The following is a 23,684-nucleotide window of genomic DNA, read 5'->3' on the forward strand; positions in this document are numbered from 1 at the left end:
ACACTCTGTGAGCACCACCACAAAGGCTGAGGTTGGGAGGAACCTCTGGAGGTCACCTACTCCAAGCCCCAGCTCAAGCAGTACCACCCTGAGACAGCTGCTCAGGAGGCTTTTGACATCTCCCAGGAGGTATACTTGTGCTTCTGCTTGGCAAAAATATAATCATAGAATATAATCATAGAATATCCCAAGTTGGAAGGGACCCATAAGGATCATCAAGTCCAACTCCTGGCACCACACAGGTCTGCCCAAAAGTTTAGACCATGTGCCTAAGTGCACAGTCTCTTCTTGAATTCAGACAGGCTTGGTGCAGTGACTACTTCCCTGGGGAGCCTGTTCCAGTGTACAACCACCCTCCCAGTGAAGAACCTTTTCCTGATGCCTAAACTTCCCTGCCTCAGCTTAACACCATTCCCATGGGTCCTATCACTGGTGTTTATAGAGAACAGGTCACCTGCCTCTCCACTCCCCCTCACGAGGAAGTTGTAGACTGCAGTGAGGTCCCCCCTCAGTCTCCTCTTCTCCAGGCTGAACAGGCCCAGTGACCTCAGCCGCTCCTCATACGTCTTCCCCTCTAGGCTCTTCACCATCTTCATCGCCCTCCTCTGGAGGCTCTCCAACAGTTTTATATCCTTTTTGTACTGTGGTGCTCAGAACTGCATACAGTACTCGAGGTGAGGCCGCACCAGCGCAAAGTAGAGCAGGACAATCACTTCCCTCGACTGACTAGCGATGCCGTGCTTGATGCACCCCAGGATACGGTTGGCCCTCCTGGATGCCAGGGCACACTGCTGGCTCATATTCAACTTGCTGTCAACCACAACCCCCAGGTCCCTCTCTGCGGGGCTGCTCTCCAGCATCTCATCGCCCAGTCTGTACATAAAGCCAGAGATGCCCTGTCCCAGGTGCAGGACCCGACACTTGCTTTTGTTAAATTTCACGTGGCTGGTGTTCGCCCAGCTCTCCAATCTGCCCAGGTCTCTCTGCAAGGCCTTTCCACCCTCATCCGAGTCCAAAACTCCTCCAAGTTTGGTGTCGTCAGCAAATTTGCTCAGGACACCTTCTAGTCCTACATCCAAATCATTTATAAAAACATTGAAGAGGACTGGCCCTAAAACAGAGCCTTGGGGGACCCCACTAGTGACCATCCACCAGCCAGATGTGTCCCCATTTACCACAACCCTTTGAATCCTGCCTGTCAGCCAATTGCTCACCCATCAGATGATGTTTTTGTTAAGTTGTATGCTGGACATTTTGTCCAGTAGGATCCTATGGGAAACCATGTCAAAAGCTTTGCTGAAGTCCAAAAAGATCACATCAGCTGGTTTCCCTTGGTCAACCAGACTGGTGATCTTATCATAAAAGGAAATCAGATTTGTTAGGCAGGACCTACCCCTCATGAACCCATGTTGGCTGGGACCAATGACTGCATTGTCCCCCAGGTGCGCTTCAATAACTTCAAGAATCATCTTCTCCATAATTTTACCAGGCACTGACGTGAGACTGACAGGCCTGTAGTTGCTAGGATCTTCTTTCTTACCCTTCTTGAAAATTGGCACAACATTTGCCACCTTCCAGTCTACTGGGACCTCTCCAGATTCCCAAGGTCGTTGAAAAATAATTGAGAGAGGTCCTGCGAAGATGTCAGCCAGCTTTTTAAGCACCCTGGGATGAATCCCATCCAGACCCATGGACTTGCATGGATCCAGGTGGAGCAGCAAATCCCGCACACGTTCAGGGTCAGTTGGGAGTTTGTCATTCCCACCGTCATAGTCCTCCTGCTCAGGGCACCCTGGGTCCCGAAGCTCATCATCAGTGTTGAAGACAGAGATGAAGAAGGCATTAAACGTCTCTGCTTTGCCTATGACATTGTCTGTGAGGAGACCTTCCCCCATCAAGTAGCGGACCTATGTTTTCTTTGGTCTTCCTTTTTCTGTTCACATACCTAAAAACCCTTTTTTATTGTCTCCCACAGACATGGCCAGCTTCAACTCTAGTTGAGCTTCAGCCACACAAATTCTCTCCCTACAAACACGAACAGCATCCCTGTATTCCTTCCTCATCGCCTGACCCTGCTTCCAGCAGCCATACACTTTCTTTTTTTTGCCTAAGCTCCAGTAGAAGATCCCCAGTCAACCAGGCCAGCCTTCTGCCCCGCCTGTCTGACTTCTGATATTTTGGAGTTGCCTGATCCTGTGTTTTTAGGAGGCAGTGCTTAAAGACTGATGAGCCTTGATGGACACCAATGCCTTCAAAAGTAGTTTCCCAGGGGACCTTGCTGACTAGTTCCCTGAGCAGCCTGAAGTCTGCTTTCCCCATATCCAGGGCTGAAGTTTTGGTGGCAGTTTTCCTTGTCACCATAAATCCTAAACTCAACCACTTCATGGTCACTATGACCGAGATGGCCACCAATTGCCATGTCTCCCACAAGACCCTCTCTGTTCTCTAGCAACAGATCTAGGAGGACGCCTTTCCTAGTTGGCTCCCTTAGCACATGCACCAAGAAGTTATCATCTAGGTGCTTTATGAACCTCCTGGACTTGCTCATGTCAGCCGTGTGGTGATCCCAGTTGACATCTGGCAAGTTGAAGTCCCCCATAAGGACAAAGGGACTTGATCTCGATGCATCTCTTAGTTCTGCAAAGAATAATTCATCGGCATTGTCATCCTGGCCATGTGATCTGTAAGAGGCTCCCACAATGACATCCCCTTTATTTGTTCATCCCTTAATCCTTACCCAGAGGCTCTCAACTTTGCCATCCCCAACTTGAAGTTCCACACAGTCCAGCCCATGCTTCACATACATCATCACCCCGTCACCTCGCCTACCCTGCCTGTCCCTCCTGAGGAGCCTGTAACCATCTACTGCAGCACACCAGCCACAGGACTCATCCCACCAGGTTTCGCTTATGCCAGTGATGTCATAGCTGTGGGACTGGGCCAAGACTTCTAGCTCATCCATTCTATTCCTCATACTGCACGCGTTTGTGGAGAAGCACTTCAAATGCACCTCCCTACACGCAGCACCTTATGGAGCTGACTGAAGGACCTCACTGGCACGCAGTCCCTGATTCTAGTGCACCATCCCTTAGCTCATCACCAGCATGCCTGGTTTTATCCCCTTCCCCCTTCGACTCTAGTTTAAAGCCCTATCTAGCAGCCCTGCCAGCTCCTGAGCAAAAATCCTTACCCCTCTCTGAAAGAGGGGCATCCCATCTGGTGACAGCAGGCCTGGTGTCACTTAGACCTTCCTGTGATTGACAAACCCAAAGTTCTGCCGGTTGCACCAGTCCCAAAGCCACGCATTAACGTGATGAGGCTGCCTGTCAGTGTCAATCCCCCCTATCGGAAGGACAGAGGCAAACACAACCTGTGCCCCTGATCCTTTAAGTAGTCGCCCCAAAGCCCTGAAGTCCCTTTTGAATGCTCTCGGACTTCTCCTAGCTACCTCATCACTACCAGCCTGAAAGACCAGTAGCGGGTAGTAGTCGGTGGGCCATACCAGGCGCTTGACTTTCTTAGCGAAGAATCTCACTCACCCGAGCCCCAGAGAGACGACAGACTTCCCTGTGGGTTGGGTCCAGTCAGCATATTGGGCCCTCTGTCCCTTTCAAAACAGAGTCCCCCATGACAATAACCCTTCTTTCTTTTTTGACAGATGATGTAGCAATGCGGGGGGTAGGTTGCCTTGCTTTAGGCACCCTCTCCAACTGGGACAGGCTTTCATCTACTTCATTGTTCTGACTATGGTGTTCTAGAGCCTCATACCTGTACATAAGGGTAGATGGGAAGGTGAAGTGGGCAGGGACAGGGCTCGCCTACCACCCTGAACAGGAACCTGCCTCCATTCCCCCCCCGGCCCCCACTGCTGACCAGACCCAAGCCAATAAGTGATGTTGTTTGAGCCTCTGTGAGAGCATATTTAAGACAGGGAAAAAAACGCTGCGCCACACAGCAGCTGGGAGAGTGAAGGGAGTGAGGAACAGCCTTGCAGGTGCCAAGGTCAGTGTAGAAGGAGGGGGAGAGGTGCTCCAGGCGCCGGAGCAGAAGTCCCCTGCGGCCTGTGGTGAGGACCATGGTGAAGCAGGATGTCCCCCTGCAGCCCATGGAGTACCACGGTGGAGCAGGGTTCCACGCTGCAGCCCGTGGAGGAGACCACGGTGGCCCTGCACTGACAGAGGCTGCCGCCTGTGGAAGACCCCTGCCAGAACAGATTCCAGGCCGGACCTGTAGACCATGGAGAGAAGACCACGCAGGAGCAGGTGACCTGGCAGGAGCTGCTGCCCGTGGGGGAGCCAGGTTGGAGCAGTTTTCTCCTGAGGGATGGACCCCGTGGTACAGACCCATATCTGGAGCAGTTCTGGAAGAGCTGCTGCCTGTGGGAAGCCCATGCCAGATCAGTTCATCAAGGACTGTATCTCATGGGTGGGACCCCACAGCACAGGGGACGAGAGTGACCTAGAAGGAGCGGCAGAGAAGAAGCGCTGTAGACTGACCATAACCCCCATTCCTCCGCGCTGCTCGGGGGGGGAGGAGGTGGAAAAGGGTGGATGGGGAGGGAAGGTGCTTTTGGTTTCTTTTCTTTGTTTCTCACTGTCCTGGTTTCAGTTAGAATTAATTTTCTTCCTAGTAGCTGGTGGAATGCTGTGTTTTGGCTTAGGATGAGAAGAGTGTTGATAACACCCCGATGCTTTTAATTGTTGCAGAAAAATTATTATTTTTGTTATTATTATTTTCCTGTCTTATTGAACTGTCCTTATCTCAACTCACAGGCTTCACTTTCCATTTCTCTCCCCCGTCCCAGAGAGGGAGGGGGGAGGGTGAGCGAACGGCTGCGTGGTGTTTAGCTGCCGGCCGGGTTAAACCACAACAGTCGTTTTGGAAAAGGAGGAACGTTGCACCCCCATGCTGCGTCTCGAACCCGTGACCTCAGATCTCTCTCCACGCCGCGAGGTCAGGGTTATGTGAGCGCCTCAAGCCGGTGAGCCACCGCCGCCAAAAATAATAATAACAATAATAATAATAATGATACAATGGTGATAATACGAAAGTAATAATAGTATGTACAAACAAGTGATGCACAATGCAATTGCTCACCACCCGCTGACCGATGCCCAGCCTAACCCCGAGCAGTCCGGCCCCCTCCCCCCGGCTAGCCACCCCTATATATTGTTTAGCATGACGTCAGATGGTATGGAATACCCCTTTGGCTAGTTTGGGTCACCTGTCCTGGGTCTGTCCCCTCCCAGCTCTTACTGCACCCCCAGCCTGCCCGTTGGCAGGACAGAGCAAAAGGCTGAGATGTCCTTGGCTTGGTATAAGCACTGCTCTGCAACAATTAAAAGCATCGGGGTGTTATCAACACTCTTCTCATCCTAAGCCAAAACACAGCATTCCACCAGCTACTAGGAAGAAAATTAATTCTAACTGAAACCAGGACACTCACTTCTCTAGCTTGTTAGTAATAAGCAATAAATCTTACTATCTCCTTATGCCAGAGTCTGTTTTGCCCGTTACAATAATTACTGCGTGATCTTCTCGTCCTTATCTCAACCTTTGAGCCCTTTTCATCATATTTTCTCCCCATTTCTCTTTGAGGTGGGGAATGAGAGAGCGGCTGTGGTGGAACTTGGCTGCAGTGGAGCTCGGCTGCCCACTCGAGCGGAACCACAACACCTAGGTTTCCTCCTGCTGCCTGGTGGGATGAGGGAACTTTTGTCTTCTGCGTAGCAGGAGGCACCTGTGCTGCGGCAGGCTCCTGAGTCTGTCTCAGAGATGGTAGAGTACACCTCCACCAGTCAGTTTTCCGCTCTGACTCCCTGATGCTCCTGAGCCTGCTCACCTCCTCCCGAAGCTCCACTACCTGGCTGAGCAGCTCTTCAACTTGGGCACACCTCCCACAGGCATACCCCTCGCTGCTGCTGTCAGATACCAACAGGAGACTCAGGCACACCCTGCAGCCCAAGACCTGGATGGCGGTGTGTTTTCCCGAGCCCTCCATCTGAGTAGTCACATCAGTGACTGTGGCTGGAGAGGCCGCAAGAGATGTGGAGGTCATGGCTTTCTGCCTAGATACCATGGCCAGGTTCCTCGCAAGCAGGTTACAAGTACGGATGGGAAAGACTGCTGTGAAAGAGTGGCAAGGTGCCCTGTCTGCACAAACTGACGCACCACACCCTTCTGACACACCACACCCTGGTCACTCATGCTCCCTAGGGGCTGCTTTTGAACAGCCATGGAGGGGGCACTGCTGGCTCTACCTACACCTTGTCAGCCTCCCTCACGAGGGCTGCCGGGTCCTGGCAGCTACCTCGGCTGCTTCAAGTGGCCTCGATGCCGGAAATAAAAGCCCTGCCCATCTCAATCCCCCGTTCCACTGCAGAACGCATCTGCCCTGGAGCTGATCGCCTCAGCAAGTGGATCGATTTATACATACAAGTAGGGCATGGAACAAGTCCACATCAGCTTGTATAGATTTCCCCCCCCCCCCCCCAACACAAGAGTTAAAAGCTACAGAAACAAAGAACAACCTACATTTTCACTATTTATTAACTCTGTCACCTCTGACAGACAACTGAACAATAATGCCAGTATTGGTGGCAGGTGTGGATACTTATAGGATTAGAAAGGCTTCAGACTACATTCTGAGAATGGCTTTCCTTAAGCATTTACCAGCTGTACCTCTCTCTTAAATTTTAGGAGTTCTGGCTCTCAGGTTACACCTGGAAAACGAGATTCTACAGACCGCTGTCCCTGGGACCATGTGGAATTTGAATCTTTTCCATTGGGGGGGGGGGGGGGGAAGTCCTGAGATGCACAGGTTATTTTGTACTTAAAAACATGGAATGGGGTAAGGAGGGAGGGGAAGAAGAAGAATGGAACAAGCAGTAGCTGCCATAGAACAACAAGGGAGCATGGGGCAGAATTGGGCCACACAAGCCAACTGCTACAAACCCTAGTCAGCTTCTGAACTGCAAGGAGCCTTGCAAGCACCAGTGCCTGCGTGCCAGGTGCTGACCAGGAGCTACAAGCAGGTGGTGCCACTGGAAATGCTGTACCAGACTAGATCTGCCCTACTCCTGAGACTGATGCCAGCATTTCCAGGCACATGGAAGAATCCCCCACCATCCACTTGCTGCAGCAGTCCCTCGCATGCACACATTTTCACTATGAACTTCGTTAAAAAAAAAAAAAAAAAAAACACCACAGAAACCCTGAATCATAGGGGGGGAAAATGAAAAACTTTAGCTGTGTTTTTTTTTTTTTTTTTTTTTTTAAAAAAAAAAAAAAAACAAAAAACGTGTGAAATTCCACTGTGAAACTTTCATAATTTTGGCAGATGAGGACGGGAAGGAAGCCTTCTTAAGCTTATTACCATTGGTGCATGATATAACATCTTACCCTGAGACAGCAGGGCTGGACTAAGTCACCTCTTCAGGTTCTGCCCACTCTGTGTCTCCACAAACATGCGCATAAGTACCATTTCCATCCCTCTACTATTACGGGATTTTATTAGGCATAAGAAATCCCAACTGCTTTAGGAAGTATTCAAGAGTTCTGGTTTTTTTGGTCTGCCAATGACTTTTCTAAACTTGCTCGTCTCAATACTATGCCTGCTGCCTTCACCAGCAGGTATAACAGGGCCAGCCTCACCATGCTCAACAAAAACACACAGTAAGCATGCAACAAGTTCCCAGCATCTCATAGGGACAGTTCTCTTCCCATCACAAAGGTTACAGACTAAAATATCAAACCATAAAAAAAAAAAAAAAATAATCAGCCTGAAACTATTTCCATGATTTGTCACCAAAGCGTTTTCTTGTCACTGGGAGATAATCAGTTTGGAGACCAGCATAGTAAAGCCCTCCTGTTCGCAAGCCAATTATTGTGTTCTCAGTTTTTATTTAGCTGATAAACATTAGTTGCCACAAAAAAACAAGGTACACACACCAACTCTAGACAGCCAACAGCTCAATACACCACAAGCCTCAGGAGCACCTTCAAGGCTAACATGAACCTGCCACTAACAGTCTTGCTCCCGCTGCCGGGAGACCTGTACAGGCATTTCAGTCAAGTCCATCATACCTCTCCAAGCAGTTCACCCCACACAACCAGGTGCTGGGATGGGATCTGCTTCCTCCAGGTGCCAACAGGAGCTGGTGCGTTGAAGCCACCTGCCTTGACCATGATGCCAACAGGTCATGAGCTTTGAGGAGGCAGGGAAGAAAGGGAGGAAAACGGGGAAGGAGAGAGGAAGGCAAGGAAGGAGGAGAGAAAGATGCAGGACCTTCACCAGGCAGGATGTAGGGCCAGACACCCACCCTAATGCTTGCATGTAGCTGGGACACATGCCAGAAGCAAGCCCTTGGCCCCAGAGTAAGGCCAGCCACACACACGTAGGAAGCCATTGGCTACCAGGCAGCCAACTGGCCATACCTCCTTCCCACCCACCCACCCACCGAGTGTAGGCGAGCCACAACCGGGGTGTGGAGAAACCACATTTTGTGGTGGCCACCGCCCCCCATACCCTCTGCCATGACACAGCAGGGGACAGCCGCTATGTTACAGCCCCGAGGCCAGCCTCCACCCCCGCTTTCCTCTCCCTAACCCCAATCCCGTTCCCGTAGGAGAGATAGCAGCCAAGCGGGGACTCCCGCTCCACCACGTCCCCGCCCGCCGCTCACCAGTGGTTGCATCTCTGCGCGCACAGCAGGCACCTGGAACCGGTCTATCTCCTCCATCATGGTGACGGCAGGGAGGGAAGAAGAGCAGGAGGACACAGCAAAATAACAAAAACTCCCGACTCCTCGCTCACACACACACCAACGCCCACCGCAACCTCATCACCACCGTGACACAGCCACGCCGCTTCCGGGTTCACCACCGCCGTCGCCCCCTTCATTTGCATATTCATGAGAACGGGGGTGCAGTGGGCGGAGCCAGAGCGCGTAATAGCTCGGCAAGGGGAGATAGTTCGACTGCAGCGCTTTCGGCGCATTTCCATGGCTACTGGAGTTAACTTCCGGTGGAGGGGAGGCCGGGGTGGAGGGCTGCCATGCCGGCTAAGGCGGGTGACAGACAGCGGCAGGTAGGGGGCAGGGCGACGCCGCGAAGACGACACCAAACACGGACCCGTGACGTCACCCCCGCATCCCTAACGCTCCGTGCCCACATTCCCGTGTCCCCAATCAGCAGCACCTCCGCTATGCCTCTGTCACTGTCACATCACAGCGTCAGAAAAAAAAAAAAAAAACAAGAAGGAATGGGAGGACATGCTCCAGTTTCCGGAGATGAAGCCCTCCCACAGCCCATAGAGAGGCCCTTGGTGGAGGCTGTGTCATGTCCCTACCCCCTTGGGAAACTGACCAAACACCACAGCAAATATACCCAAACTTCTAGACTGTTACTTAGATAATGCCTACATCCTCTTTCCCTGCTCGTTCAACCTCAAACAGCTCTGTCAAACACTACATACCACAACTTTAACACCTTCAACAACCCTTTTAACACTTCTTTCTATCTTTCTCCAGCCTGTATTTTCACCAAAGGCTCCGTCAGGGACCAACTTAATTCCATACTTTTTTTTTTTCCCTCCAGGATGCTGAAAGAACATATCAGTATAACATATTTAATCCCATTTTCTTTCTTTCCTCCTTCTTCCACTCCGGATACTCCTATTCGAAGTGGCCAACCTGACCACACTTAAAACATCTTATCAAAGCCCATCCCTGCTAGGATTCAGGCTGCAACACAGGTAGTTTTCCTTGCCTGCCATTCCTTCATCTCTCTTCCTCTCCTTTCCATCCTGGCCCTGACTCCCCCTGAAGATTTTCTTCCTTTCTCCAACCCTCTGCCTCACTGCCTGGTGCACTGTGAATACTATTAGTTTCGCTCTCTGTCTTTCCTTCTTATCTCCCCTCCTGACATAAACCTTCAGGGCCTCCCTCAGGCGGGCCCCCAGTGACTGTTCACTACATCCCCCCACTTTCTGGAGCTTTTTCTGTGTATCTGGCCAGGCTTTAATCACAAAATGAACTTTCAAGAGCCCTTGGGATACCGGGTCGTCAGGATTCATCCCCGAATACTTTCTCATTCTGACCCCAAGTCTCTCATATGATTTCTGTGTTGCACATTATTATTATTCCAGCCAGGATCGGCAAGTGGGTGCTCTGCTGGTATTACCCCTGGTCCTGGAGGATGAGCTCTTTCCCATTCTTGTATAGTAGCTCTCCTCCTGATCATTCCCCTTTTTTCCCCTATAAACAACATACTTAGTATAGACATCATTACCCCCCAAAAAAAAGTATAAGTTAGGTCCTAGGAACTGGTCTAATAGTTCAGCTAGCCTGATGGGGTCCTCAATTAAAGACTTCATCTCCTTCTTAAAACCCCTAACACCTCTCTGCCAGTAAGGAGAGGGGGTAGTTCACCTAAGAGGATACACAGTTAGTGTTAGTACTGTTAGTATCAGGGAAGGCAAAACTCTCAATCTCTCTTCTATCTTGTTCTAATTCTTAACAGAGCCTAGAGTACGCTCTTCTCTAGGGACAGTGTTAATTGCAGTCCCTGTCTCCCTTCCTGGAGTGACTGCTGCTGCCGCCGGTGCAATATTAGGATTATAGGGAGCATAATTTGGCTCCTTCTCCGAAAAAGGAATCTTATTGTTTACATATAAAGTTAAAGCCTGAGTTTTCATCAGACCCATATTTTGGCCAAAATACTGTTGTTTCCTTAATCGGTTCTTTTGTCCAGACTGATGCACAATATTTTTATTCTTTTTCATTTTTTTTTCATTTTCTTCTTTTATCATTTCCTCTTCTTTTGAGATTATGTTTCCAATTTCTTATAATTCTTCAGGAAGAACTATTGGTAGGCACTCCTCCAAGCATATCTCCCTGTCCCCTTGGAACTCATATTTCCCATTTTTCCTAGCACATGTCAGTGTGCTGCTACAGAAATTGATCTTCTGCAGGGTATCACACACTAACGTTCCGATTCTGGAAAATGGGGGTGTACTGCCAAGCACTATACCGTGCAAGTGGTACCGTACACCAAATTTCTCGAGACTCTTCCTTTCTCTTTCTTATGTCACACTCTCTTATCTGTCTCTGGCCGCGCCACTTGCGGAGCTATGGAACTACGGATCTGTCCTGGTTTCAGCTAGTATAGAGTTAATATTCCTCCTAGTAGCTGGTAGGGTACTATGTTTTGGATTAGGATGAGAAGAATGCACAGGATGGCATCCAGGTGGGTTTTGAGTATCTCCAGAGAAGGAAATTCCACAACCTCTCTGGGCAACCTGTTCCAGTGCTCTGTCACCCTCACAGTGAAGTGCCCTCACAGCCCCTGAGAATCCAGCTTTCAGGCATCCTTACGCCATGCCAGCACTTAGCAAAGGGGGCTTCCTTACCAGGGCAGGAAGGAAGGAGGAAGTAAAACTATTTGATCTTTGTGGAGGGAGACAGGGGTTAGCATAGTTGGTCCAGAAGCACCCCAAAGCAACAACATCCAGAATGCATACCAGAATACCGTAATTGACCAGGGAAAGCTGAAGGTAAGAAAGAAGGACAGGCGTGAGGGCTCAGAGCTGTGAAGTGGTGGTTGAGATCCTGGGGCAAGACCCAGTGATCTGTGAGGGAGTCCTGACAGTGAGAGCTCTTTCAGGATGTGTGCAACAATAAGAGAACAGAAACCCTTTGTCCTAGTTTCAGTTAGGACAGAGTTAATTTTCCTCCTAGTAGCTGGTAGGGTGCTATGTTTTGGATTAGGATGAGAAGAGTGCTGATAACACCCCGATGTTTTAATTGTTGCAGAGCAGTGCTTACACCAAGCCAAGGACTTCTCAGCTTCTCGCTCTGTCCTGCCAGCGGGCAGGCTAGGGGTGCAGCAGGATCTGGGAGGGGACAGACCCAGGACAGCTGACCCAAACTGGCCAAAGGGGTATTCCATACCATCTGACGTCATGCTAAACAATATATAGGGGTGTCAAGCTGGCTGGGGTGGGGGGACTGGCTGCTTGGGGATAGGCTGGGCATCGGTCAGCAGGTGGTGAGCAATTGCATTGTGCATCACTTGTTTCGTACACATTTTTATTAGTAGTACTATTATCATTATGAAACAGGGAACAAGATAAAGGATGATGATTCCGTAGGTCTTAGCTAGCACAACTGTATATTAATGACTCCAAAGATAAAGGAGTAATGGACTGTATGCATAGATAATGGAACCAGCAAGAACTGGCTTGACTGCTGAAGTCTGTCAAAGACAAGAAAGGTCAGAAGTTTAGCAGCAAGGAAGACTTCTGGCCTTCTTAAAAAAAAAAATCAGAGTACGCCAGTTGACCACCCAAGGACTCCAGTACGCATGAAAATAGTGGCAGGAACCTACCTTAATGATTCTTTGGAGACCTGATGAATTTGCAAGAGACTTATGGGAAATGAAATGAATATATATTTGTCCCACTAATATAAGCACACTGCCAGTAACCCTTGGTGTGCAAGCTAGGTGGAGCTATCCCCCTTGCGCCTGGCGTGTGTGTGCAGCGCTGTATAAACATACCTGCTTTATAACCATTCCGAGGTTATAGAGTCTGATGTCTGCAACTCAATTGGCACCCCAGGTGGGACACTCTCTGTCTAGCTGCGGGACCTGCTGAGGATGGGACTCCTCTGGGCACCCCCAAGAGTTCTCTGGAGGACTTCCCTACTCATTCAGATCACCACAGGGACAGACAAGGACCATCAAAGACGGACCAGGTGTGTTGTAAAATAAAGGGATACCTGTAAATTGTGAGGAGACGTCATACACGAGATAAAGAGTGCTGATGTTCGCACTAGGTTGGGAATTCCCATAAGGTAGTAGCAGGATATGTGGTGTATGGTATATTCTGTGGAATCCTATGAATAAGGCAGTAGCAGAATAAGGGCTGTACCCTGTGGCATGGTAACTTGGATTCTCCTGGCTATAATAGCAGGAGTTGTGTGCAGCATTGCCAAAAGTGTTGTCATCTGTTGTAAAAGTCTGGTACCGTATATTATGATTTGACTTAAAATGGTTGATAAGGATCTGAGGCAAACGGTTATTGGTTCATGATTTACGATACAAACGAGTTTGGTTATTGTTCTAAGTGATATATTATTGCGGTATGAATGAGAAGTGCTAGGGGCCTCTTTGTGTGATTGTGTGATTGTGCTGTGTGAATGAGACGCAGCATCGCTGAGAAGTGAGTGCGGAGTCTTGATCCGCAGTTGGCTATTCTGTGAGGAATATGGCCGGAGATGGACAAAGTGTAAGAGATTGAGAAAAGGCACCATAATGGGAAGAATTTAGGGTACTATTGATAAAAAGACCCCTCTGGGTTGCATCTTTGCCCATTGGAAGGGCACTGGTGGGCCACCTGGACGAATTGTTGTGAGAAACACTCCGTAGCCAATAATTTAGGCTCAGGCGAGGATCTCAGTGAAGTAATAATTTATTTGCGATTGAAATGGCGGGCGCCCCACAAGCAGGAGAGAGCGCCTACTAGTTCCAAAATACAGTTTATATACTTTTTGATGGCAGGACCCTCCCCTGTTTCCCCACTGAGTGGGTAATCCAGGTTCACAATCTATCTGATTCTTCACAAACAATGCATGGCCTTCAGTTGCCAGCCTGTTAATTTTCAAATTTCTTTTGACATTTTTACTGCTTGAAGTGGTAATGTTTCTTCACTTATCTGACTTGACTTGACACCGTGATTTTCACCTAATTGTCCTAAGGAGTCTGTTTGCCTGCATTTTACAAGGTCGCCTGCTAAGCTTTCTTATCACTGTAAGCATATCTCAATACCACATTCCTTCCTTCTAAACAATGTAACTGCAAAAACAACATTTCTATTCCCATAATGTTAATCCTAAATCCTTAATTAAGTATGGTAACCAATGGTGGACTTAATGGAGAAAAAATAAATAAATAAATAAAATCAGAATCCAGACTGGGGAGACATTGATTTAATGTTGGGGGAGATGATGGAAACAGAAAAGCAGCTAATTCTTAAAAAATCTTGAGTTCATGTGCGAGCTCAGATTACCAGTGGGACGGCTCAGGGAACTGTAAACGAGTGCATAGCCCTGACTGACCCCTACTGTGGGAATAGAATTGTTGTTTTTGCAGACTCAGAAACAAGATTACAGATTTCATTTTCTGTCAACCCACAGGCTTCGTTTTTCTCGTTTCTCTCCCCCATCCCAGAGAGGGAGGGGGGAGGGTGAGTGAATTGCTGTGTGGTGTTTAGCTGCCAGCCGCGTTAAACCTCAACGGTCCTTTTTGGCGCCCAACGTGGGGCACGAAGGGTTAAGATAACAACAGATCCGACCAGAGTGTGTTAAACTAAAATTGGTATAACTATTAGACCTGCTTAATAGTTGCTAGTCATAATGCTGATTGCTTTAATCTCAAGTCTGCTGAGCCTGTTTTCCAAATTAAATATTATAGCACATTACTTTCTGTATGTGCTCCCTGTGGTGCTGTTTATCCTTTCCGGGCCCTGGTTTAAGATCATTATGGTACTGTGCGTTGTAACAGTGGCTTATGAGATGATGAAATTTCTGGTCATGACTCTGACTTGGTATTTGTAGTCAGCACTGTCGTCGACTCTATACTTTGGAAACTGTATCTTGGAAACTATTAGCAATTACACCTATTGCCTTTTTTCATCAAGGAGCCAATCTGTGTAGGGGAATGGGGAAGATATTTTTTCTTACTTGTTCACTCTCCCTTTCTCCTTCACCACCCTCTTATCCTCCGAGCTTGTTACAATAGTTCTCCAAGATTTTGAATATCCTTGGGATGTTCAGACTAGCATGGTGATACTGTTATGTCTCCTGAATGCGCTTCAGGTTTTGTGTAAGGTTAAACAACTACTTAGGAATCTCATCCAGAGATCTGCCCGGAGGCAGGCTAGTTGTGAGTGGCAGGGTGTGGGAGGATATGGGCAGGTTTCTAGAGCAGTGGGCACCTCCAGTGTTTTGGGAAATTCACCCCTGAACAACTGCAAAATCCTAAAAAACTGGTAGAATGCTTGAAAAAAGGGTGTCATGACTCTGGCAGTTCCAAAGTAACACAAATCATTGTAACGTGCTGGGGCCTGGCTCATGCCTATCGAGCTGCAATTGATACTACTATCAACCTAGTGACAGACCCTGCGGCCACTCCAAGTCCTGTGACAGATCCAAAGGCCACTCCGACCCCTACGATGGACTCTGCAGCCGCTCCAGTTCCAGCTCCTGCAGCCGCTCCAGCTCCTGCAGCCACTCCAGTTCCAACTCCTGCAGCTGCTCTAGCTCCTGGGGCTGGGTCAGAGAAACGAGCTGTAGCAGTGCAAGTTGCCCCTGTAGAGAAGGGGAAAAAATGGTATAGAGATTCAGGTCGTTTAGAATGCAGAGAGTCTTCTGCCAAATCTAGGTATAGAGAAGACAATGCTGGGCCATCAGGGATTCAGGAGGAGGAAGGTGAGGATGCCAAAAAATCAACAGTAACTACCCAAAACCTATACCAGCCTGACCTACGAGATGTGCAAAAAGATTTTGGTCATTGCATCGAAAAGATTTTGGTCATTGCATAGGTGAGCAGCTTGTCACCTGGCTGCTCTGGTGCTGGAACACCGGAGCCAAGTGTGTGGAATTAGAGGGCCGGGAAGCCAGGCGGCTGGGATCCCTTGCTAGAGATGCAGGCATTGACAAAGCAATTGCAGATGGAGCACGACCTCACAGCCTCTGGAGGTGTCTCCTCTCAGATGTGAGGGAAAGGTATCCCTTCAAGGAAGAACTTGTATGTCTACCAGGCAAGTGGACCACTATGGAGAAGGGAATCCAGTACCCGAGGGAATTAGCCATACAGGAAGTGATTTATGAGGACCCAGACCTCAGACAAACATCCAAAGATCCAGATGAGGTCAGGTGTACACAACCCATGTGGCGGAAGTTTGTACGGAGTGCACCATCATCATATGCCAGCTCATTGGCAATAATGGCCTGGAAAGAGGATGAGGAACCCACAGTGGATGAAGTGGCTAAACAACTCCAGCAGTACGAAAAAAGTCTCTCCTCTTCCTTACAGGCCTGCGTCTCAGCTATGGAGAAACTTTCTGAAGAGTTCCACCAACTTAAAGAGAATCTATCTTCCTCCCCACCTGAACAAACCAGTGTCCACCGACCAAAAGAGAACACTTGGGAGAAACTTTCTGAAAGGGTTCGCCAACTTGAAGAGAGATTATTTTCCTCCCCACCTGTACAAAGCAGTGTCTCAGCTATCAGGGGTAAGCATTCATCCACACAAGGAAGACGATATGGTGGGTACTCACCCCGTGCCACCCTGTGGTTTTACCTACGTGACCACGGAGAGGACACTAGAAAATGGGATGGAAAATCTACCGCGACCCTAGAGGCACGGGTACGTGAGTTGCAAAAGAAAACAATCAGGAAAAAAGGATTCTCTGAAAAGTTTGCTGCTCCAACTTTATTTGTTTTTATTATCATCAGAGAATGGGATTTCTCTTTCCCTGGTTCTGGGTCAACAGGTACCGCAGATATTTGCATTCCTTGTATAACCGAGTGTATCGTCCCCCTGTACTCGGCTCTGGTGAGGCCGCACCTCGAGTACTGTGTTCAGTTTTGGGCCCCTCGCTACAAGAAGGACATTGAGGTGCTTGAGCGGGTCCAGAGAAGGGCGACGAAGCTGGTGAGGGGCCTGGAGAACAAGTCCTAGGAGGAGTGGCTGAAGGAGCTGGGCTTGTTCAGCCTGGAGAAGAGGAGGCTCAGGGGTGACCTTATTGCTCTCTACAGATACCTCAAAGGAGGCTGTAGTGAGGTGGGGGTTGGCCTGTTCTTCCACGTGCCTGGTGACAGGACGAGGGGGAATGGGCTTAAGTTGCGCCAGGGGAGTTTTAGGTTAGATGTTAGGAAGAACTTCTTTACTGAAAGGGTTGTTGGACACTGGAACGGGCTGCCCAGGGAGGTGGTGGAGTCACCATCCCTGGAGGTCTTTAAAAGACTTTTAGATGTAGAGCTTAGGGATATGGTTTAGTGCGGACTGTTAGCGTTAGGTCAGAGGTTGGACTCGATGATCTTGAGGTCTCTTCCAACCTAGAAATTCTGTGATTCTGTGATTCTGTATTAGTCTGTTAATATTAAACATGGAATTATTAACAATCCTCCACATATCCCCAATACAACCATCCTTATTTTAGCAAACCAATCACTACCCATAAAGTCCCCTTCCATAATCATCTTAGATCGATTCCATTCCAAATTTGAACTGGGACATGTGCAATTTTCTTCATTTCCTTTACAAGTTCATTTACAGCTTTTCTTTCTGTTGTGGTTTAACCCAGCGGGCAGCTAAACAACACACGGCCGCTCGCTTACCTCCACCCCTCCCTCTCTGGGATGGGAGAGAGAAATGGGAAAGTGAAGCCTGTGAGTTGAGATAAAGACAAAAATAATAACAATAATAATGACAATAATGATGATAATAGTACTACTAGTAATAATGTGTACGAAACAAGTGATGCACAATGCAATTGCTCACCACCTGCTGTCCGATGCCCAGACTAACCCCGAGCAGTCTGGCCCTCCTCCCGGCTCTTGCACCCCCAGCCTGGCCACTGGCAGGACAGAGTGAGAAGCTGAAACGTCCTTGGCTTGGTGTAAGCACTGCTCTGCAACAATTAAAACATCAGCATATTATTAGCATTCTTCTCATCCTAAACCAGAACATAGCATTCTACCGGCTACTAGGAAGAAACACCCTTTTCATCAATCTTTAAACAGCAATTACTAAAGCTAAATTTTCCACAGACTTCTCCTTCTTGTGCTAGTAAATAAACCAAAGCTAGGCGATTTTGATACAAAGCAGTTCTCATCTTGGTATTTTGCTTTGCAATTAATCCAAGTGCATCTCCGGTTTTATTTATAACTATTTCTATTACAGCTTGTAACCTAATTATTCTATTAAGTATATATATTGGGGTCCTATAGCCCCAGGATCCGTCTTCTGCCCACGTAGCTGGATCATAATAGGCAAACGCCTTCAATCAAGGGCTTGGGCCCGCTTTCAGGGTCGATTCAGGCTCGTGTTACCGTTCGGCTTGTCAGGGTGATCCAGCTCCTGGAAAACGAATCACAATTTTATATGGGTTTAAAAAAAGAGGTTCTTATGTTATTTTCTCAGGACAACCTGACCTTAGTGTGGGAGAAGTCCGGTCGAGGCCCTCTCACTCGGCAGTCAATACCCATAGGGGTTGCCTCCCTCGGTAGACCATACACACTGCAGTGGAGGGTCCTGCCCCGGTCTTGCCTTCTCCCTTTCCTCCCTTCAGGCTTGTCCCCTTTATTTGGCATCCTTAATTCATGCAGAGCCTCGTTGCCAGAATATTAGTTCTTCCTTAGCTTGAGTTTCAGTTTCCCAGGAGCGGACTCAACCCTAAAAGTTTCAGTAGTTACTGGTCCTTTTATTCTGGATGTGTGGGTCCCTTTCTGCTGTTCTCACAGCTGTTTCAGTAGTAAGTAAAACAAGGTACAGTCCCTCCCATCGGGGGTTCAGTGATTCTTCCCTCCAGGTTTATTTATTAAGACCTTGTCTCCTGGTTGTATCTTATGAATAGCAAATCCTAAAGGTGGTGTTTGAGCCATCATTCCAATTTCTCTTAGCTCTTGTAATCTCCTTCCAAGAGTAATTATATATTTCTGGATGCTACGATCCTCAACTACATTGTTCCCTAGAGTCATCACTTGAGAATAAGGCATATCATATAACATTTCATATGGTGATAATCCAGTCTCACTGTATGGTTTCGTTCTTATGTTTAAAAGTGCCAATGGTAAGCATTTTGTTCAGGGCATTTGTGTCTCGATCATTAATTTAGCCAATTGTTGTTTTATTGTTTGATTCAGTCTTTCTACTTTCCCTGAGCTTTGTGGGTGCTACGGAGTATGGTATTCCCACTGAATACCTAATGATTGCCATAATGATTTTATTATTTTAGAAGTAAGGTGTGTGCCCTGGTCAGAATCAATGTACTGGATTATCCCATATCTAGGTATCAGGTGTTCTAATAGAATTTTTACCACCATTTGTGCCGTAGCTCGTGCTACGGGATAAGCTTCTACCCATTGTGTTAAATGATCTACTATTACCAATAGATATTTTATCCTCTCTACTTTGGGCAATTCAGTGAAACCAATTTGTACTTTCTCAAAAGGCCTATAAGCTGTTTTTCTCCCTACCGTGGCTGCTTGTTGAAACACTTTCTTATTTATCTTCTGACAAGTTAAGCAACGGTTATGTAATTTGCTTTGCTATTTCAAAAAAAAAACAAAAAACAATGCAACCAAATTGTTTTAGTAAATGATCACTTAACACCTTTGTACCCCAATGTGTTTGTGCATGCAAACGTCCCAATATTTGTTTCGCATAATCTTTTGGCAATGTCTCTCGTCTGTCTGGCAGCGTCCATTTTCCTTGTTCTAATTTAGCCCCTATTTTCTCCAGTTTCGTTTGTTTGTTTTGTTTTGTTTTCCATTGCATTTCAGAGTCAGTCAAAAATTCCATAGGGGTTTCTTTTGGATTTTGTTGGAACAGATTCTCAATTCCCAATTTAACCAGATTTTGGTATTTACCGTTCATTATTTCCGGGGTGACTATAGTCTCAGCATGGGGCCGGTCAGGGGAATGCAATTGTCAACAGTTCCCTGAGCGGTCCCATTGGCTCCCATTGAGCTCACTCATAAACTCAGGTTGTTTTAAGGGTTAACTACTTTTCTGTTTCTGTGACAACTCTCTGACTGTCATGGTCCCTCTGCCCCAAAGGGCTCACACTGGTGATTTTGGGATCATAGCCTCCTGTTGAGGCAGAACTATTAACTACAGAACTATTCCTACATCCTCTTCCCCTGCTCATTCAACTTCAAACAGCTCTGTTAAATACTACATGCCACACCTTTAACACCTTCAACAACTCTTTTAACCCTTCCTTTATCTGTCTCCAGCCTGTACTTTTCAAAGGCTCAGTCAGGGGCCAACTTACAGAATCACAGAATTTCTAGGTTGGAAGAGACCTCAAGATCATCGAGTCCAACCTCTGACCTAACACTAACAGTCCCCACTAAACCATATCCCTAAGCTCTACATCTAAACGTCTTTTGAAGACTTCCAGGGATGGTGACTCCACCACCTCCCTGGGCAGCCCGTTCCAGTGCCTAACAACCCTTTCAGTAAAGAAATTCTTCCTAACATCTAACCTAAAACTCCCCTGGCGCAACTTAAGCCCATTCCCCCTCGTCCTGTCACCAGGCACATGGGAGAACAGGCCAACCCCCACCTCGCTACAGCCTCCTTTAATGTACTTATACAGAGCAATAAGGTCACCCCTGAGCCTCCTCTTCTCTAGGCTGAACAAGCCCAGCTCCTTCAGCCGCTCCTCATAGGACTTGCTCTCCAGGCCCCTCACCAGCTTCGTCGCCCTTCTTTGGACCCGCTCAAGCACCTCGATGTCCTTCTTGTAGCGAGGGGCCCAAAACTGAACACAGTACTCGAGGTGCGGCCTCACCAGAGCCGAGTACAGGGGGACGATCACCTCCCTAGCCCTGCTGGTCACACTGTTTCTGATACAAGCCAGGATGCCGTTGGCCTTCTTGGCCACCTGAGCACACTGCTGGCTCATATTCAGCCGACTGTCCACCATCACTCCCAGGTCCTTCTCTGCCTGGCAGCTCTCCAACCACTCATCTCCCAGCCTGTAGTTCTGCTTGGGGTTATTGCGTCCCAGGTGCAGGACCCGGCACTTGGCCTTGTTGAACTTCATACAGTTGACCTCAGCCCATCGGTGCAGCCTAACCTCAGCCCATTGGTGCAGCCAACTTAACTCCACTCCTTTTCCCTCTAAGATGCTGAAACAACATATCAGTATGAGACATTTAATCCTATTTTCCTTCTCTCCTCAAAAACAACATTAATTGCAAGATTGTGTTAAAGTCGATTGATCTATAAAGTGGCCATTTAGTTTATATAGTGGCCACCACTGATTGCAATACTTAGTGAAAGTCCCCTTGCTTTCTGTGCCCCGTTTCAATCATAAATCCACAGAACTTCAGGAAAACAGCTGAAGCACGCAGCCTCCAGTCTTCTAGACAAACATTATCACCTTTTCCACAAAAATTTACATTTCAACAGGACCGAATTTCAAGCCGAATTTTTCTCATGCACTTTGTTAGTAAGCCTATACAAAACAAGGAATCACTCCTGTGTATCCGTCAATATGGGTGTTTAAAAGGTATTGATGCCTAAATAAACTCACTTTCCCCCTTATTACCAAATTCCCAGGGCTCAAGCCCGAACCACCAAAGAAATGACTCTCTCCGTTCTGCTTTGATAATCAGTCAGCCCCCTTCCCCCTTTTCTTTTTGCCACTGACCATTCACCACAAATGGATGAGACACATGATTACTAGTTAGGAAAAAGAGTGTACGGTCTGCTATATGGCTGCAGGCAGTGCCAGCTGCAACCTTAGAAGCTACTTGTGAAAGAGCCTGCCGGTGGTCATTTGGCAGTGTAATCTGCGTCTCTGCACTCCTGCCCTGCAATAGAGCTAAATCGTCATTAATAGTCCGTAGAATGTGGCAACCCCACGGAATGTTATCCAGAAACATAGTTATAACACCGATCTGGGGATGAATAGTCTTTTTTGCATTGCAAGATAAACCTCTTATAAAAAGAATGCTAGAGAGAAGCAGCACAGCCGCCGCTGCCTCCATGGTTACGTCAGACAGGCTGCAGGGTCCTGATCTCCGCCCCTCTGCTACGTGCAGACTCGCCACACAGTGAGGGTCGGCTGCCGTTGTCCACTGACGCCTCTGGTCTCCCGTAGCAACTCAATCTTGGATGTCCCGCGTCACACCGCGATTACTTCAATTTCCCGCGTTTTCCGCGGCTCCCACGTCCCTCCTGATATAGTATAAACTCACTTTAGGATAGAATAAAACTTGTGGTTAAAAGTTAGCAAGGACAAAGTAAACGACATCTTGTTATCTGTAGACCTTCTGTTATGTTTAAGCATCTTGTTATTTGAAAACATCCCAGTATCTGTTAACCGTTAGTCAGGCTGAGACTTGAGATAACTTGAGTCAATTGTCTTGTCTTGTTAACTGAGACTTCCTGTTATCTGCCGACCCTCAGTTAAACTGAAAGCCAACTCAGCCTTTTTACAGCTTGGAAAACAACTGATTAAGCAAAGGTGAAAAGTGCATTACGAGGAAGACCTACGGCCTTCCTCCCAAAGACCACTGCTCACATCCTGGAGACCCTGGCCGGCCCACAATTCTTGGAAGGCTTTGCGCAAGCGCAAGGACTGATAAGCTAATTAGCATACGAAGCGAGGGTAGGCGGGGTTAGGTAATGAATATGTATAGGTGTTAATAGAATATTCATTGTTTCGCTGTATAAATATGAGATATTTTGTCACTTCGAACATGCATGATAGGCGGAAGGATCCCCCGTGCATCCAGCGCTGCAATAAAGAATATACCACTTAAGGAAATTTCGGCTTTGATCTTTAAATCAATTTGGCGACCCAGATGGGACAACCTCTCTGCCGGTCCGCAGGACCCGCTGGGGACAGGACTCCCTAGGGTACCCCCGGGATTTCCCGGAGGGACTCCTCGACTCACCGGATCACTGCGGAGGCAGACAAGGACCCCATCATTGTAAGTGAGTATATTCTTTATTCTGGTTTGGTTTTCTGGTAGACCAGTCATTTGGAACTGTCCGTTAAGTCGGAAGGTGATCTTCTGCAGGACAGTATTTGGTATATACTTTGTGGTTAGTACCACAAGTATATTTGAGGACCTTGAGGAAAGAGCTCGCTTTAAGGTCCATCTGGAATTGTGTTGCCTACTTTGGTTTTCTGACTCATGGAGTGTGATATTTAACTCTGGTTATTGTTACTGCGATTTTGGCTATTTTCTTGGTGATAATAGTAGTTTCGTGGCGTTGTTATAAGAAAGATATCGTTACAGTGTTACATATTTTGGTTTTCTGACCTATCGCATGTGGAATTTGACTCTGATTATTGTTATTTTGGCAATATCTCCTGGTAATAATAGTAGTTTTGTGACATCGCTATTGAAAGATACCTGTGTGCCCACAGTTTTGTAAGTGATACATGTATTCTGAAAGTGTGAACTGGAAAATGGGGGGACGAGTAAGCAGTGAAATTCCTAAGAAAAGTACGTTGGGCTGTATTTTGAGTTATTGGAAGGATATAGGGGGGGCTCCGGGTGGAAGTGAAAATAAGAAAACTCTGACAAAATATTGTAATCAATGGTGGCTGCTTTATAAGCCGGAATGTTGAAAAAAGTGGCCTTTTAATGGAGCTTTAAACTATAATACTTTGCTACAGTCAATGTTGTTTTTGAGAAGGAAAATAGGATGGAATGTTGTATACTGATGTTGTTTCAGCATCTTGGAGGGAAAAGGTACGGAATTAAGTTGGTCCCTGACTGAGCCTTTGATGCTGGCATTAGAAAAGTACAGGCTGGAGAAAGATAAAGGAAGTGTTAAAAGGGTTGTTGAAAGTGTTAAAGGTGTTTGAAGTTGAATGAGCAGGGAAAGAGGATGTAGGAATGTTAACAGTTCTGCCTCGGCCTGGGGCT

At 47.5% G+C, this 23,684-nt stretch overlaps 1 protein-coding gene and 2 long non-coding RNA genes across 6 annotated transcripts in view; 2 read left to right on the top strand and 1 right to left on the bottom strand.

Annotated features, from left to right (window-relative positions):
* Positions 1–8,909, bottom strand: part of LOC137846725 (protein FAM219A-like) — a 111,651-nt gene extending 102,742 nt beyond the window's left edge. For 2 of the 4 annotated variants that reach the window (XM_068664844.1, XM_068664843.1), the window contains exon 1: positions 8,685–8,900. In XM_068664844.1, coding sequence (XP_068520945.1) covers positions 8,685–8,744 — 60 coding nt within the window. In that variant the 5' untranslated portion in view covers positions 8,745–8,900. Of the gene's footprint in view, positions 1–8,684 lie in introns of all 4 variants that reach the window. The other 2 variants (XM_068664845.1, XM_068664842.1) reach the window with 2 other exon arrangements.
* The window catches only part of LOC137846743 (uncharacterized), a 296,979-nt gene that overhangs the window by 229,799 nt on the left and 43,496 nt on the right, over positions 1–23,684 (top strand). The window lies entirely within an intron of this gene.
* LOC137846734 (uncharacterized) overlaps positions 1–23,684 on the top strand; it is a 114,993-nt gene that overhangs the window by 85,830 nt on the left and 5,479 nt on the right. The gene's annotated exons all lie outside the window — the stretch shown is intronic.

This window comes from Anas acuta, chromosome W (genome assembly GCF_963932015.1).
Source record: "Anas acuta chromosome W, bAnaAcu1.1, whole genome shotgun sequence".
NCBI lineage: Eukaryota > Metazoa > Chordata > Aves > Anseriformes > Anatidae > Anas > Anas acuta.